General features: G+C 38.0%; 2 protein-coding genes across 2 annotated transcripts; one reads left to right on the top strand and one right to left on the bottom strand.

Annotated features, from left to right (window-relative positions):
- Positions 1-661: 661 nt before the first annotated feature.
- marveld2b (MARVEL domain containing 2b) lies at positions 662-12,397 on the bottom strand. Its single transcript, XM_088077195.1, has 7 exons — positions 12,179-12,397; positions 8,853-10,047; positions 8,422-8,457; positions 8,157-8,335; positions 7,512-7,683; positions 6,174-6,224; positions 662-2,989 (listed from the first exon to the last, which is right to left on the bottom strand). Exons 2-7 carry the CDS (start codon positions 10,023-10,025, stop codon positions 2,888-2,890), a joined length of 1,713 nt encoding a protein of 570 aa, XP_087933321.1. The 5' UTR covers positions 10,026-10,047; positions 12,179-12,397; the 3' UTR covers positions 662-2,887.
- Positions 12,398-13,909: 1,512 nt separating this feature from the next.
- sdf2l1 (stromal cell-derived factor 2-like 1) lies at positions 13,910-17,139 on the top strand. Its single transcript, XM_042488422.2, has 3 exons — positions 13,910-14,155; positions 16,033-16,229; positions 16,404-17,139. Exons 1-3 carry the CDS (start codon positions 13,978-13,980, stop codon positions 16,680-16,682), a joined length of 654 nt encoding a protein of 217 aa, XP_042344356.2. The 5' UTR covers positions 13,910-13,977; the 3' UTR covers positions 16,683-17,139.
- The last annotated feature ends 1,492 nt before the right edge of the window (positions 17,140-18,631 follow it).

The following is an 18,631-nucleotide window of genomic DNA, read 5'->3' as shown; positions in this document are numbered from 1 at the left end:
ATAACAACTAAGTATTCTAAGCATAATAGATAATTATTGTGATCTATTTAACAACATAATGCCTCAACATTTTGATGGAGAAACAAAATTATGGCCCCAGTTTTTAAAACCTTTGAAATCTGGAGTGACGTCATTTTTCTGCTGCTTTAAGCAACTTTTCACAAGTATTTAAACCTTTGAGCCCTGAACAACTTGATAACATTTTTTTCAAAAACCTAAGAAAAAAAGCAATAACCAAATTGGTAAGAAATGTTCTATATACTGCAAGAAATTAGTAGATTTAGAAAAGCTCTTGAATAGGGAGGGGAAAATGTCTAAGGAAAAAAAATAAAGGAAAAAAAAGATACAAAATGAATATAATTTTAATCACTTTTTACAGTTAATTTTCTTTTTTCCTTTTTTTCTATCTTTTTTAAAAAAAAAAAAAAAAAAAGGGGACTGACCATAAATCAATAAAAATGAAAATAATAAAAATATAACATTTTTTTCTGATTGTGCTGTTTTTATAGCAGTTTAACTTCACTGGCTCCTCTTAGTTATTCCCACTGCCCTGGACTACCTGAGCTGGAGCAGCTGTTAGACTGAAACAGTGAAGGGTAGATGTAAAAGAAGTCACACATGGCAATAGCTTCATGTTTAAAGTCAAAAAAGAAACACTATATGTTTATAAAAAGGTGCTTCATTGGCATAAAGTGGTAGAACTTTCTAAATATGATACAAAATGATTATATACACAATTAGACATCAATGTACAAATAGGTAAGTTTACAAAAGGGCTTACTAAAACTAATTAAAAACATCCACATGTGATATTCCACATTGTGATTTCAGTAAAAAAGAGACGGTTTATATATTTAAGCTTTTCATAATGTTCACATTGTACTTTGCAGAATGAGAGAAGACTACAGGACAGGAGAAATGCAATGTATAAAACAATAACGGCAGCACTGAGTGGGCAGCAAACCTCCATAGTCTGACACACGAAGCACAAAAAACTATATCCTAAAATAACATCTTAAATTAACCACAATAGACCTATTCTGATACCATCTACTGCAGTGCTAGCACTCTAATCATACAGCCATCATTAATATTGAGTGAGCCTTATTTGCATTATCTTGTTATTTGATTAAACTATTGTCCTGCTAGCCAGTTGTGAGACCCAAGAAACAGCCACAAATTTTACAAAATGTTTTTCATTGTCAACTGAAAAAAAATCATTATTTCATTGCAGCTGACAATAAACACAAGCATCTAATGAGGTGTATAAAAATGTCTCTACTGATGAAGCTAGGCTAGCTGTTTCCCATTGCTTCCTGATTTTGTTCTAACTAAGCTCGGCTAAACACATAACAGACTGGACAAGGCGATGACACTGATACTATCTCCAGGTAAAACATTAAAACAAAGTATATTTCCCAAAATGTTCCTAAAAAATTTTGATCTGCATCAAGGCACGTCGGCCAGTGCTCATCTCTGGGTTGTCAACGCTTTGTCACGCCCCTCAGCATCAGACGGAGATGCCATAGGCGTCCTTTTGCTTCTTTATGAGATGAGCTGTTTTTTCAGCTAACTCCAGTGTAAACCCTCAGCAATACTCGACACTAAGAACAAATGATGTGGTATAAAGAGCGAGAGAGTCTGCGCCGGGTGGCAGGTAGGGCTAGGCAATACACACAAAACATACCGTGATATGAGACCACATACTGTCTGAGATTTTGGATATCGTCATACCATTATATGAAACAAGTGTTGTCTTTTCCTAATTTTAAAGGCTGCAGTTTAGTAAAGTGATAAGTTTAGAAAATGACATCAGACTGTTCTATCTGTTCTACTACTTGCATTTAACCACTTAAGTCATTAAATCCACATTTATAATAAAATAATCAAAAATCTCATTGTGTTAATATTTCCAAGTACAAAGAGTCATCCCTGAAATATTATCACAATATCTACATATTTCGTCATATCATGACATATGAGTTTGTTGTCAGGTCCAGCATTTATGAAGCTTTTGAGGAGATTATTTCAAGGCCATACCGCCCAGCCCTGGTGACAGGTAGGGAAGGCGGACTGCCCAAACTAAATAAAACTTTCACCCAGTGTCCCATGTGAAACCAAAAGTCACCTTTGTTATAACATAACGCTACATAATTTCCATATATAGTTATTGTGCACTCAAGTTACATAACGAACATACTTACTTTAATCCAAACATGATCTTTTTCTAAACTTAACCAAGTAGTTTTGGGAGCATCCAGTAGCTCAGTGGATAGAGTGGGCGCCCTATGTACAAAGGTAATGTCATTGCAGCTGGCAGCAGCCGTGAGTTTGCTTCTGGTTCGTGGCCTTTTGCTGCATGTCATTCCCCTTCACACTTGCATTCTGTCCTGTCAAATAAAGGCTAAATGCCCCAAAAACCTTTAAAAAAACCTTTCATTAAAGGGTGCCCTGTGCGTCATTATGAGACCCAGAGGGCCATGACAAAGGGTCAGTGTATGATGACCTGGGAATGAAGAGTGGGTAAGGCTTGCTGTGGACGTATATATATAATAAAGACCCTATCATTTATTAGGTTACACCTGATCCACTCCAGATCTCCACGGTTTTGATGAAGCTTCCCTCTCACCCTCTTACTGTTATCTATAGGAACACTTCTACCGATTCCCACTGATGATGTTTCAATCTGATAGAAGTATTTTCTGCTTGTCATGATGACATTGCTAACAACAGTGATGGCAGGTCCACATGATCAACAACGGGATCAACAACAGTTCAGTTCCCACCTCGGTCCCACTCCTCTGTTCTCTGAGCACATTTTCTTCTACAGTTGCAGACTCCACATGAATTCCAGGCGAGTTGTTTAGAGTGTTTGGTTGCTGTTGTTTTATTCCATGAGCTTGTTGTACTCGTGAATCTTCTGTTTGATATGAGAGAGCTTGTTCTTTAGGTACTCACACCTCTCCCTCTTTTCCAAATACGTTGGGTCCTGGAAAGAAAAACAGATGTAAATTACAAAGACATGTTTTGCATTGTTTTAAAGTCATATAAAGTCAAGGATACATTAGCGGAAGTCTATCTAGAAATTTCACTGGTGGGTTACGACAGACTACACAAGAGTAAAAAATGCCATACAATACAATACTTGATAACGTCTTTGAATATTTTCAAAACAGACAAACATAAAAAAAACAGAAAGGAAGGACATTTGAGGTAAAAGTGGAAACTTATTTATATTACAGAAAGCCATGTAGGAGCCATGTCAAAGTCTGGAATTTGACCTTTATTCCTTCATTGGAATTTGTCTTAATCTTAATTTCATACAACTTTGAACATAGGTGATGTAGACTGATGATGGATTTTAACATAGAGTATTTTGATATAAAGAATCTTGATATAATGTTATTTGATGTTTTGTACTAAGAAATCACTGTTTTTTTCTTTTCCTATGTATTTGTTCTATGTATTTTCTCTGCGGTTTATTGAATTGTTGATTGTCAATTGTTTTACCACCCTGAGTGGTTCAATTGGTTAACAACACCTGCCACCACAGAGCTTGGCAGTGAACTGGTGTGCATTATGTATAAATTTAGGTGTTTGACCTAACGAAGGACCAAGCAGGATGGAAATGTTGTCTTGAATAAACTTGTGTGGCATGGAGTACGTGTGCAGGCGTTAATTTTTTCCTCATATATCAGAATCAGTATCAGGTTTCATTGCCAAGTACATTTACATATACAAGGAATTTGACTTGTTGTTTTGGTGCAGAACAATTAACATAAAGGAAGAATAAAAATAGTAAATTTAAACAGAATAAGACATATGATAAAAATATAGAAGCAATATAAGCATATTAAATAAAAGCATATAAAAAACACAAAATGTATGTGCAATAGGTCAAACTGTATGTATGATGTCAAAAACACAGGACTCATTGTTTGTACCAATTACAAAAAGGACATTCCACTGATTTAGTACTATAAAATGAATTTAAAAATTGCAATATCTCAACTGTGATTAATTCTACTTTTCCTTCTCATAATAATAAACAACCAAAGGTTTCTGTAGGCTGATGATGACACGGTTACATTCTCAAAGTGTGATTCACTGATGCAACTGGGACAGAAATGAGCTTCTACTGTCACTCTAAAAACTTGAGAGAATGACAAAGTGATCATGACATCATCCAACAGTGTACATGTCATCATGACTTGCAAGAACAACAAAGCTCATTATTAGTTATGAAACACCTTACACCTTGGTATTATTACACAAATGTAAAAATGTTGGACAAAGTCGTTCTGGTCCATCTCATGTCAGTAATAATGCAAGTTTTGCCTTTTGGCAATGGTAAGGCATGCAGAGTAGTATGATAAAAAAAAAAAAAAACTATAAATAGCAAAAATGATATAAAAACAATGACGTGCAACAAAAAAAAATAATTAAATTAAAAAAAAAAATAATAACAGTAAACATAAAAAAGTTCAAAGATAGCTATAAAAATTGAATGGCAATAATAGAGTACCATAGATAACTGTACATGTGATATGATAATGACCTAAAGACATGTTGCAGTGGTAAACTTTAAATTATAAATAAAAAAAAGATAAAAATAAATAACTGTAGACATTATAATAAAATAATAACTTGAGATAATTTTCCTTTGCTTCTCATGCTCTGCTAGCTCCCTGCCCCAACTCTATAGAATCCCTGACAAATCCTGCCTGCTGTGTGTGCGCCCAAACTTTACTTTATACAACTCAGACTGTAACAGACAACTATCTGTAGCCATTTATTAAGAATATCTGCATCCAAATCTGTATTTAGATTTACAGAAGAAGTTGATGGACATCATTTGGACTACGTTCTTTGTATTGGATTGAATTTACTGCTATTATACTCACCATTCCATCTGTAATAGATGAGTTTAGCAGCTCACTCAAAACAAAAAGTAAAACTAAATACAAGTTGGCTGAAGTCTCTGATAAAAGCAAAAGAAAGCTTTTAACAAAATAATTTGAAATACCGTGAAACTTTTATTTTGTAAAAAAATACAAACCTTGTCCCAATTAGTTGCCCTGTCCTTTTTACTAGCCCGGCGTGGCTACGCATTTTGACAAATACAAGCCCATCTCAGTTAGAGGCCCTGTTATCATACTGTGCATTTTTTTTATAGAAGCTCTTTAGATGTTTAAAACCAGGCTGTTAGTCTTTTTAGATAGCTGCTTAGATAACACAAATAAAAATGTTTAAACTTTTGTCACTATGGCTTGATACTCACAGTGTTAGCTCGGTAAGATTCTCTACAATTCAATCATTTAAATCATTTTACTGAACCATGAGCCCCAAAGAAAACTGTACTACTGCCACAGTAAACACAAGAGATGCAAAAAAGAGATTTACATGAACAATTTGACTGAATTCCCATCTTTGCTGAGCAACAGTTTTGTGTGAAGGGAATTAAAAGCCTGTCACATAAAGACGCCTGTCCCAAATATAAGCCTGTTGAATTCAGTGGTTTAAGCAAAAAAAATAGCCTTAAAGAAGAAAGCTATTTATTTTGAAAAGTTCTCTTTGTAAACTAACATGTTCTTTTGAGATGGTCCCTAACTCCAGCTCGTCATTAAACCATCAAGTTGCACAATATTTTCAAAGCGCCGGGCCTTCATATCGGATCATGAGCTCAAAAGAACACCTTTGTGATGTCTTTCACAATCCACAACTCTTGCTTTTAGCTTATAGTATGTATTTGTTCAGATATTGGCACATCTGCGTGATGAAAAGTTCTGCTGCTTTGGCCTCAAGCACTTTTATTTGCGCCGCATAGACAGCTGTTTTACTTTGATACTGAATAAAAACTCTGATGATTATGAGCCACAGATGGGAGGAGCACTTTTTCTATGAGATCAGATTTATATACATTTACTCCTGATAAACATCAGAGATCCTAAAATCAGTGGAAAGAGTTTTTTTTTCTTAGAAGGACAGAGGGGGAATATTTTTGTTAACAGATTTTCTTGTTGCGGAGGTGTATCAAGAGATATCAAAGGTTTATAGAAACTGACTTATCCCTCTGAGACGTTAACCAGAGCTTGAACTCTCTGGCACAGAAACAGCCTTTCGGTCAGTGACAGTAGATGGATCATAAACAACATTTTATAATGTATACTTACAGCTTTCTTCCTTTGATATTCCATCAATATGCTGTTGATCCGCTCCTTCTCCTGAAACAAGATTACAGTGTTACTGGACACAGTTACACAGTGTGTATTCAAATATGTGTGTGTGCCATAGACTGTGTCAAATAACGGACGTAGCCACAGTGACATCACCCACTGGTTTATTGACTCCCTTTTTGAAGTCTCGAGTTTGACATTTGGCTATCATTATCATCATCATCATCATCATTATCTCGAGTTTTATATTTGCATGAGAGGGTGGAGCTAACCCTTACGCTAGCTGCTGGCTCTATTAGCACCATGCATTTACAGCTATGGATAACTGTGATAATAATAATGCTAATTTTTGCTTGTGAAAAAAAATAGGCTTTAAAGCATTAAAACTATGTGCACTTGTTAGAAAAACTAAACATCCAACTCCAAAGAGGGTCTTTTAGTACAAACAAATGCTGAAAAAGATATTTTTAGATGACCAAAACACTGCAAGTTATTTTCATCAAGTGAAAGGATTCAGCGGTGGCCTTCTCCACACTCCTTGCACTCTATTCTGCTCGGTTGGAAAAAAGAATCCACCACCTTCACATAAGCATTGGATGGAGGAAATAATGATGCACCTCAAAATTGAATTTAGATACACTATTGATGAAGCAATTGAGAGGTTTCAGAAAATCATGGCAGCCATGACTATTAAATGTTGGGAGACCTTCTACACTTTAAATGAAAATGCAATCTTACTTAAATTTAATTTAATTTTATTTTGGTTTTATTTTCAACATTTGTTTATCCTGCATCTTGTGCATGTAGGCCTAAGGGTGTGTATTGAGTGTATTGCACTGTTTTATACATAGTTTTTTGTATCGGTATGTTTATATATATTAAAAACCCAATAAAAAATATTTTTATTATGAACTGAAAAAAAAACATAATAGCAACAGCTGTGGCTGTGAATGTTGTGGTAGTGACTTGCAAAAGGACTGTACCCACCCGTCAACCAAAGTGGTCACACCCCTAAATGTGCATAACATAAAGCTGCCAGAAAATGTAAACTGGTGAGTTGTATAAAAATTCCTCCCTCATACAGTTGTTATGAACGGGAGAAATTAGCTATAGTGATCAAAACTGCTTTTGTACCAGGCGCACGCTGCAAATATGTTTATTTCTGCTGTAAAGTTGGACATTTTAACTTGGGCATCTATGGGGATTGACTCTGATTTGGAGCCAGCTTCAAGTGGCCATTAGAAGAACTGCAGTTTTTGGCACCTCTGCTTTGGGCTTCATTTTTCAGCCGTGGTGCATGCGTATGTGTGTGGAGAGGAGTGAGGGTTCTTGTACCATTTGGCTGGAGGGTCGGGCGGGAAGGTTATGCATCAGCTCGTCCATCTCTTCAAACTTCTTGGCCATGGCTTGTACCTCAGCGTGCAGCTCCTTGTACTCTGCGTACTGGTCATTGAACACAGCCTTGTACTGGTCCCTCTCCTCCTCCGAGTGGATGCTGGGATACTTCCTGTGGAAACAGGACAGGAGACGACACATTTTCTCAGGCTGCTGTCCACATTCAAACCAAATCTGAGTGTGAGAAGTGTGTCAGTGTCCGAGCAGGTGTTCCTTAAGACAATATCACCTCGATTCAAGCAGATAACGAGAAAACAAAGTTTTTTTCTATATTTGGTTTATACAGATGAAAAATAAATGGAATTCTCACTCGTTTTTTTGTTTTTTTCCAGATGGAAGTGAATAATTGAATAAATGGATGATACACTGACCTTATTTTATTTTATTTGTTTATTTCTTTAATTACATATGCATTTTTAATGCATTTTATTAGTATTATAAATATCATCATAATTATTATTATATTTACTGATTGTTTTTGTTATATATACATATGTGCACGCGAAATTTAATTTGATGACCATAAGTGAAATTTTCAGAAAAAGTTCCATAAAATATTAATGAGAAAGAAAAGCCAATACTCACGCCACATAGTCTGCTATAACGACAGGTTTGGGAATGTGCCCTGCTGGTATGTGACCTCTTAGGATCTCTGGCTCCATCGCCCTCAGAGGAGCAGCTTCGGAGCTGTTAGCAGCGTCCATGATGTCTGGCTGGATGGTGGGGGGAGGAGTCTGCTCTGAGGTCCTGGAGCCCGCACCGAGCTGCAGGAGGTAAGCAGAGTCATGAGTTCACGTCATGAAGTTAGTGTCTGCAAGAACATTCAAAAAAAGCAATCTTTGATACTTACTATGGACAGAGGGACTGATGATCCAATTGTTTTCATCTGAGGAGAGATGGGGAGTGAGTCATTATATGTGCGCAAACTAAGTGTTTCAAGGTTTTCTCCTAGTGAGAGTGTGTGAACACCTTTTTCTGTTTAGTAAAATACATTTCAACTAAACTGCAGATGAGACAGTTACGCTGGACTGTCTGTGCTCCAGGTAAACCTCTCTTTCAGGGTTAGAAAAAGGCATTTTGGTGCATGGTGTCCTTCTTTTTTGTGTCATTTCTTTTTCAGTTGCTCATTGCCCTCTTCCCCTGTTTTTGAGATCTGCCCCCCAAATATTTTTCTAATTCACAATAAAATAAAGTGATTCACAAAAAGAAGAAGAATATAAATACAAGTGTATGTGTGAATGTGTGCGTGTGCATGTACGTGCATGCATGTGTGCTCCAGACCTCTTGTGCCAGCCCCTCCTTCCTCATCCTGGCTGCTTCGTGCCTCCACAGCTTCAGACACACTCCTGCGCTGATGAAGTAGAGCACCATGTTGATGAAGAGGAAGACGATGGCCGCAGTCTGGCCGGCCTCGGTCCGACAAAACGCCCCGTTTATCCCGTTATTGAAGACGGGCATGTTGCACAGCCCTCCTCGAGTGGTGTCCCTCACGTACACTATGCCTGCTGCTAAATAGAGCACAGCCAGGACCAGGTTGATGGAGCACTCTGTGAGGGGCCACCAGGACGAGTCTAGAAGGATGGCTCTGTAGTATAAAGTCATCCCAATAACTACGAGAATAACAGTCACAATCCACGCAAGGCCTGCCACCACCAGGATAAAAGGCGTCTTGGGGCCCGTGTAGTACCCGCCCCCATATCCATACGCACCAGCACCTCCACCGAGCCCCCCGAACAGCTGCGGCTGGGAGTATCCATACATGTTGAACCACTCGTTGTCCTTATGAACGTAAGCGCAGACGCAGGCAAACACAGCACCGCCCAGCAGCAGCTGAACGCAGCCCAGGATCCTCAGCAGGCCGGCCCAGGACTTCATGTAGGCGTAGCGCTGGTGGTACTCCTCCACCCGCTCATGGTAGGTCAGAGCTGAGAGAGTGGTGGGCACTGCAGATGCCGAGTCAAGTGCCTCTGCGCCCAACAGCAGCCCGTCTCGCTCCTTCTGAGAGGTGTAGCTGCCCCCGGAGCCACCGTACGGGTCCCGATAGGACCCTGGAAGAGACGGAGACGGAGGGGCAGAGTGGGGGGGTGAGCAGGGGACTCCTGCCGTGGTGTGGCATTCATCGATCTTATTGCTGCGATTACTGCCACGGAAGAAGTTCTTGACAGAGTCGGGGATGAAGCGGTGGACTGGCTTAATGTCCATGACCTCACTGTCTGGGTCCATCGGTTCGCCATCGCTGGGGGGGTAATAGGAATCGGGTCCGACAGCTGGCTGTTCAGGCAGAGGGGGAGGGGGAAGGGGGTCTAAGCTCAGGGCAGGCAGTGTCCCATGTAAGGACGACGGGGGAGGAGGAAAATCAGAGTCACGCCAGGAGGAGCCCAAAGGGACCTGATCATAGTGTGGGACCTCCCGCACCCGGTCGAACCTGGCGGCAGAACCAACTCCTGAAGACATCTGGACCTGGACTCTATGCTCGCTGCAGAGAGAAACACAGCTGATTAAAACTTCGACTGTCAACAGATGGACCTACAGTGGGTTTAGATGATAATTACAGCTTAGTTCAGCTTATTTTTCAGAGCTTTGGACATAATCTCTATTAGTTATGATGACATTTCTGCCATTGTCACTGCTGAGATCTCACTGTTTCTATTATTGCCGAGCCTCTCTCCCCCTCTCTCTTTCTCTTTCCTTTTTTGCCATGATTATATTTCATTTGTTATTTACGACATCTATTGCACATCTGTCTGTCCTGGAAGAGGGATCCCTCACCATCCTCTACCGCTCTTCCTGAGGTTGTGTGTCTGTCAGCCACAATGACACATTCACACTGTCTGCTGCTGCAAAGTAAACCTTAAATGTTTGACAGTGTACTGTAGGCTGGGTGTGTGACGGTTTGACTTTGAGAAACTGTGTCATGTACTCATTTTTTACTCTTATAGGCAACAATTTAACAGTGGGAAGACAACAGAGACTTAGTAGAAAAAGACATATCTACATTATAACATAGTAAAAATTTAAAAACACTCTGAGTTTACATTTTCCCTCACAAATTATGATTTAAGGACAAAAATCAACTTATTTGATTAATTTATTTTGGACCAAAAGCACTGACATTATAGATAACCTTGTTTGTTCGCTATCGTTTGATCAGATAATCACACTTATATTTTCATTTTTAAAGACAATAGGTGGAGTGGGAGGTCAACTTTAAGGGCCCCTGTCTCCTGAAAAAGATAGCTGTTTTGGTTAATCAAACCACATTTTAAAACATCTTGTATGCTGTAGGTTAACATGGAGGACCATATGGAAAGAGGGTGAGGATTAGTCTGGAGGTTAGTTCAGTGCTTCCCACAATAAATCTAAATCACAATAATACAGTGATAAGAATTCAAAAAAAAATATATTTCTGTTAAACAAAATTCTTGTATTTTTTTCTGATTTTTTTTTCTTTTGATTTTTTGACTTTTAATTTTACAATTTAAATACTACGTATCAAGCTCCTTTAGATCTAAAAACATTAAAAGTGAAACAATCTGAGCAGGAAAAATGACTCTTTTTTTTTCTACAATGAGGCTTTGAGGAGCCCCAAGTAGGACATTGTGATAAAAATATAATTTTATTTTTAAAAATTCCAGTTTTGTGTCTTTCTGTTGTTTTTATTTGTTTGTTTTGCTTTGTTTTTTACTTTTATTTTAATTTTACTAACTAAATATTATATAAAATATTTAGCTAGCCCTTTCGGGTCCAAAAAATCATGAAAAATGAAACAATGTGACATTGAAAAAATTACTCTTTAGTTGAACTGATGAGTTGTGCCAACCTGCCTTTAAGGAGCAGCAAAAAGGATATTAGGATAAAATAAAAATATATTTTTGTAAAAAAAAAAAACAACTTATTTTAGCATTTCTCTCTGTTGTTTTTGTTTGACTGTTTGTTTTGTTTTTTAAGTTTTATTTTACTATAATATTATATGTGGTATTTAGTTAGCTCTTTTAGGCAAAATAAATAAATAAATAAATAAAAAAAATGGAACAATCTGAGCAGGACAAATTACTGTCTAGTTGAACTGATGAGGAGTCATGCCTAGCCTACTATGAGGCTTTGAGGAGCCACAAGTAGGATATTAGGGTTAAAAATAGATTTTTGCTCAACAAAATTATTTTATTATTTTATTTTTTTTACTTTCAATTCTATTTTTAAATGTACTATTTAAATACACATATTTAGCCCCTTTAGGCCTAAAAATCCTTCAAAATGAAACAATCTAATAAGGAGAAATGACTCTTAGCTGAAGTGATCAGGAGTCTTTCCCACAATGAGACTTAAAGGACCCACAAGTAGAATATAAGCTCGCAAACCAAAGCTTTTAGTAATTAGCCTAATGATAATCAGACTGTTAGCATATGCTACAGGTGCCTGGGACTAGCTCATATCTGGTCGGTGGTCTGATGTGTTATATTTGAGTTCATTAACAACGACATTTAGTCTGCACATTCAATGTTAGCAAAGACAAACCACGTCGTTCGTCTGTTTAACACGTTACAACGAATTTTTCTGTCATGAAAAGCGAAAATGAAACAAAAATCGCCATTTAGAGGCTAACTTACCTGTTGGTAATTCTCCGTCTTATTCTTTCTGTGAAGCAGGTAACAACATCCTGTGTGTCAGCCTCCCTTTGTCCTCCACTCTCACACTGATCTCAGGTCAGATCTCACTGTGAACTACCTGATAGCCGAGGTCAATTATCGCAAAAGAGAACTGATCTCAGATCCCAGTCGCGGTGAAACTCACCTGGCCAGTCGGACCTGCCTCACGGTGCGTTCACTGTCTCTTCTCACGTCCGACTTCCCATTCTCCCGTTCTTACAAACACATTCTTTAATTAAATTGGTGTTATTGCTTTATATGCAGTATAAACGTATATTTATACATTACATTTCCATCTACAAAAATGTCTGTAATCACAGCAGACAATGACCCTGATGAAGACCTGTGCGTCACAACCACAGACTGTATATAAAGATTTAGATATAATTCATATGAAATTGCCATGTGAAATAAAGGTATTGATTTTTTTTACACAAATCCTACAGTGTGCCTTGGAAGACTTGCATTTTATACTTTTTTAGTACAACAAACTGATTATCTTATGAGATTGATGCAAAAAAATTGCTAATAATAACTGACTTTTCAAACTGGGTCATGACAGAAAGTTTCTGAACCGCTTCACAGAGCAGTTATTACCAGATTTATTATTATTTTTAAACAGTTTTATGAGTTTTTTCTTTTTCTTTTTCTTCTATGAGTGACATGACAACATTGCACCAAGCAAGTGACCAACAAATAGCCTAGTGCTATACAAGCAAAAGCAATTTTAACTATTCCCACATATCTTATGAAATGATCATCTATCAGGCCTACAATATTTTCCTAGTGATGTAGATCTGATATGTAGATCCAAATTTTCAGAAGAAGACATCATTATCATCAAATCAAAATAATTCTGAACTTTTCATCTGCACTCAGACAAAGGTGCACACAGGTTATTGTACAGCTTTTATTAAGTGCAGCTGTGGAAAGTAACAAAGTACATTTACTCAAGCACTGTACTTGGTATGAATTTAAAGTATTTGTACTTAATTGAGTATTTCTATTTTCTGCTACTTTACTACAATATATTTCTGAGGGAAATAGTGTACTTTTTGAAAAACAGTCAATAACCAAGTGCTCCATATGGAGTGTTTAGACTTGTGTCCAAAGAGAACTTGTTGGTGTAAAATTAGCTTAACAGTTAGATAATGTTAGCTAGCTGCTTAAATTCTATACTATTAAATATTTTAATGGCACATGATATGGGACACATGTTATGACAGTAACATAAAATAAAAAGAAAAACAAAAAGTAATTAAGTGAAGTGAAAAGTTAAGTAAAGTGAAAATTAAAAGTAGCAACCTATTAAATTTGCTTAAAAGTAACGTAACTCACCCTCCACCGAGGGAAACCATAGATGTATTATGGTGAAGTTTGTATACAGCCAGGGAAATCTATAGATGTATTATGGTGAAGTCTGGAAACAGCCAGTGAAACCATGGATTTAAGGGGTCAAGGGGGAAACCACAGACTGTAAACAAATCTTTATGTACAGTCTATCGGGGAAACCACAGATGTGTTACATGGATGTATTTGATGTAGGATATTAAAGGGTAGTGCACTGCTTAGTAAGTCCTGCTAAACCACGCCCATCCGGGGCCGAAACAACGCTTTTTCAGAGAGCCCCCTTTAACCAATCACATGTTGACATTTACTTCCGTATTTTAGGACTTGTCAAGCTGTGATTGGTTAACATCAGCAGTAACGTTTGAAAGTGACTGAACGTGCCGTCACTGTCAGACAACAGAGACACAAAGATGGAGGTAATTCACACTTTAAACGCTTTAGTCAAATCTCTGCTGTTTGTACTGCTGTGGACAAACAGTGAGGGGAGAGAGTCGGAGCTCAACTATGTCACCTGCGGCTCTCTGGTCAAACTGCTCAACACCAGACACAACGTCCGGCTGCACTCCCATGATGTCAAATACGGCTCAGGTAAACCCACTCTGATAGCTCATATATTTGAGCTCACATCCAGAAACATTCACATTTACACCCGAGGCGACAGATATGCTTTGTATGCGTCTTTCTAGGTGCGGAATTGTTGGTAGAATACGGTGTGCCAGATTTCATTCAAAAAAATGACAATTTATAGTTACCTTACTCACCTGCAAACATCCATAAACTGAAATACACAACAAACGCTAGGCCTGTTAGAATCTGACTCTATGCTAGATTCGGCATTTAGAAGATTTAGCAAACAGCCTTTTATTTTTGTAAAATATCAGCTTGTATATATGATGCCCACTTAGGACCGCCGCCCACCGCTGTCTTCATATGTAGGAATAACATGAGAACAGGTGAACAAATTATACATCTTGAACTGAATCGAAATAGTCATTCTTTGCAAACTTAATCCCACGCCGAATTCAATGAGAAGCGCCAATCATTTGTAAAATATGTTAAATAGTCTCTTAGAGGGTTTTGCTTTTGCCCGCTCAGCAGAAAGATATAAAATTCTCATTTTTGTCAATGTAGTTTGGCAGTATGTTTTACACACGATTGCAGCATATGGATGGCAGCTTAGCAAACAGTTAATATTTGAGTCCAGACAATAAAATGTGTCAGCTCGCCGATATGCCTGCTACCACAGCCTTTTTTTCTGGAGCATCAAAAACATTTTTAATTTTTGTGTTTTTCTTTATATTGTTTTTTTTTCTAAATTTTATTATTTTAAATAAGCCACCAAAATGAAGCCTAAACCACCTGGCTTCCGGTCAAACTCTCCAAAGTAAAGCCCACTGGTGGTGAAGATGGTGATAAGAGAAGCATGCAGTTATTCATCCAGAGAGCCTGAAAGTGATACAGGAAGAGTCTGAATGCAGATGACACTTGACACCACATCCATGACACCTGCATGCATACAAATACTGAACAAGGACTGACACAAGAGTCTTTGGGTGGCACTGCATGCTACATAGATGTCATTCTAATACTTCTGAAGACATTGTTAGCAGAATAAAATTGTTGTCTAATTATGGAAGAATCTTCACATGCTTTGTTGGTCAGAAAACATTTACATGCCCTTATATATACATTTCTATATTCAGCAATAATGGAGGAAATACTCCAGTGTTACAATAAAGCTGGATCATCAAATGGGCGAAGCGGTCACTGCCACACAGCCCTTGATCACTAGGTTCCTGTTAGTCAGTTGGTCGAAGTAGTTTGATTAATTGTCACACATTTAATATTTTAAAACCTGACTAACTTGGCTTGACTTCCACAGTTCATGCAATGAATTTATTCAGTTGATGCTCTGTACTTTCCAAACAGGCAGACCTATGACAGGAAACCAAACTGAAAATAAAACGTATCTATGCCCTCTACAAAGCCAGACTCTATTGACAAAAATAATAATTTAACCTTGCTGAAAATGGGAGCCGCTGGTCTACAGCTAACCTTGATCAGCTATTTTTTTTTGCCTTTATTAGATAGGACAGATTAATAGTGTGACAGGGGGAAAGAGAGTGGGATGACATGCAGTAAAGGGCCTTGAGTGGGAATTGAACCTGAGGCCGCTATGGCAAGGACACTGCCTTTATTCACACAGTGCCTGCTTTATCCACTCAGCCACTGAAGCCCCCTTGATCAGCTAGTTTGTAAAAATGTCTGAATTTGGTGAAATCAAACTAACCCAAACACCAAAATCACTTTCAACTGAAACTGAACCTGCTATGGTTAGGAATCCTTCTGTCTGACATGTAAAAGAGATCAGTGGGACCTGTCACTTATGCCATATGTGTGTGTGTGTGTGTGTGTGTGTGTGTGTGTGTGTGTGTGTGTGTGTGCGTGTGCGTGTGTGTGTGTAGGCAGTGGACAGCAGTCTGTAACTGGAGTGGAGAATGCAGATGATGCCAACAGTTATTGGCAGATTCGTGGGAAGCCCAACCGTCCTTGTCAGCGTGGGGCGGCCATCAAGTGTGGTCAGGCCATCCGCATCACACACATGAAGACGGGTCGAAACCTCCACACACACCACTTCAGCTCACCGCTGTCTAATAACCAGGTCAGCCCGTGGTACCCATGCCTACTGTTAGACGTTGTACATATGTTGTATGTGTGTTTTTGTGTGTGTTTTTAGACAAAACTGACACAGAGGGAGATGCATCAGGCTTCGGATACACACATTTTTTTGTTGGTACGTTTATTGTTGATCTGGGTTTATTGTCACCGCCTACAGGAGGTCAGCGCCTTTGGAGAGAACGGCGAAGGTGACGACTTGGACGTGTGGATGGTGCAGTGCGACGGCGTCCACTGGGAGCGCGACGAGGCCGTGCGCTTCAAACACGTGGGCACCGACGTCTTCCTGAGCGTGACTGGCGAGCAGTATGGACCCCCCATCCGCGGCCAGAGGGAGGTGCATGGCATGAGCTCCCCCAACCAGCACAACTGGTGGCGCTCCATGGAGGGCGTGTTCGTGCAGCCCAGTCAGATGCCACTGCGCCATGACGAGCTCTGACATCATCACTAGGAGACACAAAGCACGTGGATTCCATGTGAAGCTTTTCTAGCTCTCCTGGACCAGATGATGTCATGTGTGAAGGATGACGAATATTTGACTGCTGACTCTTCTGTGTACATTTGAAGCACTCAGGTCGGTCGTGAATGAGGAGGATGATGTGATTTTTCCTAAAAGTTTGAATATGATCAATGATACTGTATGTAGTGAAGGTCTATATGCTCTATAGATCAGTCTCCTCTTTAGAGAATTTTAAAGGGAAGGAATTACTTTTTGTAAAAAATCAAGGCTGGACCCCCAATTAGGCATAGCAGCTACCAGTGGGCCCCTAGGAACCCTGAAAGACACAAGCTTGCTGTTGTAATCTAATTAATTTTGTAAATACACACGTCCAAAGAACAATATCAGTTGTAATGTTAACAGACTGTGTGTCGAATAAAACCTTTGTTTTAGTTCATATTTTGCGTCCATGATGTAACTCACAAACACACACAAATATATACGGAACAAAAATTTAAACCCAACACCTTTTTTTTTTTTTTTTATTTTTTTTTTTACAGTTTTAAGTTAACCCTATGAAACCTGGATAAAATTCAGTTTTCTTGTGTCATGTTCAGACACCTTTCATAAGCATTTAAACCTTTGAAACCTGAATAAATTGGTTTGATTTCTTTCAAAAACATAAACAACATAAAAGGTGCCAGGAAAATGGCCTGAATATAAGCTGTACAAAAAAAAGACAGAAAGAGAATCAGGAGGAAATTATCAAATAATTAGGGAAGAATATCAAGAAAACAATATAATTATATATTATAATTAGGTTACAGAAATTGTATTTTTTATTATTATTAATAATAATAACAATAATCCTATATTTATTTATTTTTATTATCTTATTTTAGCACCTTTTCAGGTCACATCCTGTTGTTGAACTTACTTTTCTTTTTGTTGTTTTCACTAATTTCAGGTACTTTTCTTTTTTTGTCTTTTTTTTTAACCAATGTCTTGCAAATTTTTAGGTCATTTCTTGTGTTGCTCATTGCCTTCTTTTTGTTTTTGAAAGAAATCATGGCAGTGAAATGAACACTGAGTTTATGAGCAACAGTCAGCGTGCAGATGGCACACTCCCTCAGAACTTACAACATCTGTGTCATTGTGTTGTGCGATCAAACAGCACATTTTTGACTGACCTTTTACTGTGACCATCCCAACACACACTGTGCAGTAACAATGCTGTTTAATCAGCATCTTGATAAGACACACCTGTCAGGTGGAAGCATTGTCTTAGAGAAGGAGAATTGCTGTCTAACACCGACTTTAAATATTTGCAACCAAAATTTGAGGGAAAAAAAATGAGTACATGAAAAATGTCTTTGATCTTTAATCAGCCACACCTAGATGGATTTTAGCAGAGAAATATATCCACTAAGTGCATTACAGTGTGACACAAATTCAGTCTTTGTGGAGCTGCTAACGTTCCTTGAAAGCTTTCCACATTAAAGATTTAGACTAAATCATACTTTTAAATGCTTTGTTTAACTTTTGAATTGATTTCATTCATTCTGTTCCCAAACTTGGTCTATGTCCTGTTGCACTGTAGCTCCACTGTAGGCTGTTCATTTCATACACCAACAGTGTTTTGGGCAGATAATCGTGATGGGAACACATAATCCTTATTGTGCTTTAGGTAAAATCAGCATATGGCATGTTTCTTAGGACTCTGTTTTTTTTTTTTTTTGTTATTTTTGTCTTTGTCCGTTTTCTTTCAGGAGATTTTCTCATGTTGACACTTAGCTTTACATTTAACACTGATACTAAAGTTTGTCCAGATTAACTCTATAATGCAATTTGTTTTTGTAGAATATGACTTTTTTAAAAACAGATTTCCCAGTCCATGCCTATAGTCTTACTAATTTTGCATCAGAAAAATAACATTTTGTTAAAGTCTA

Source organism: Plectropomus leopardus, chromosome 4 (assembly GCF_026936395.1).
Source record: "Plectropomus leopardus strain MGB_pleo_1.0 chromosome 4, ASM2693639v1, whole genome shotgun sequence".
NCBI lineage: Eukaryota > Metazoa > Chordata > Actinopteri > Perciformes > Serranidae > Plectropomus > Plectropomus leopardus.
The sequence above is the reverse complement of the archived record's forward strand: the minus strand, read 5'-3'. Positions and strand labels throughout refer to the sequence as shown.

What these genes read in the sequence shown, in the direction of transcription:
- marveld2b (XM_088077195.1), bottom strand. Translation starts at nt 10,025, where the DNA reads ATGTCTTCAGGAGTTGGTTCTGCCGCCAGGTTCGACCGGGTGCGGGAG. An exon ending in AGGAGGGGCTGGCACAAGAG is followed by an intron (nt 8,458 to 8,852) that starts GTCTGGAGCACA and finishes ATCTCTCCTCAG; the next exon opens with ATGAAAACAATTGGATCATC. An exon ending in CATCAGTCCCTCTGTCCATA is followed by an intron (nt 8,336 to 8,421) that starts GTAAGTATCAAA and finishes TACCTCCTGCAG; the next exon opens with CTCGGTGCGGGCTCCAGGAC.
- sdf2l1 (XM_042488422.2), top strand. Translation starts at nt 13,978, where the DNA reads ATGGAGGTAATTCACACTTTAAACGCTTTAGTCAAATCTCTGCTGTTT. An exon ending in TGATGTCAAATACGGCTCAG is followed by an intron (nt 14,156 to 16,032) that starts GTAAACCCACTC and finishes GTGTGTGTGTAG; the next exon opens with GCAGTGGACAGCAGTCTGTA. An exon ending in CACCGCTGTCTAATAACCAG is followed by an intron (nt 16,230 to 16,403) that starts GTCAGCCCGTGG and finishes CACCGCCTACAG; the next exon opens with GAGGTCAGCGCCTTTGGAGA.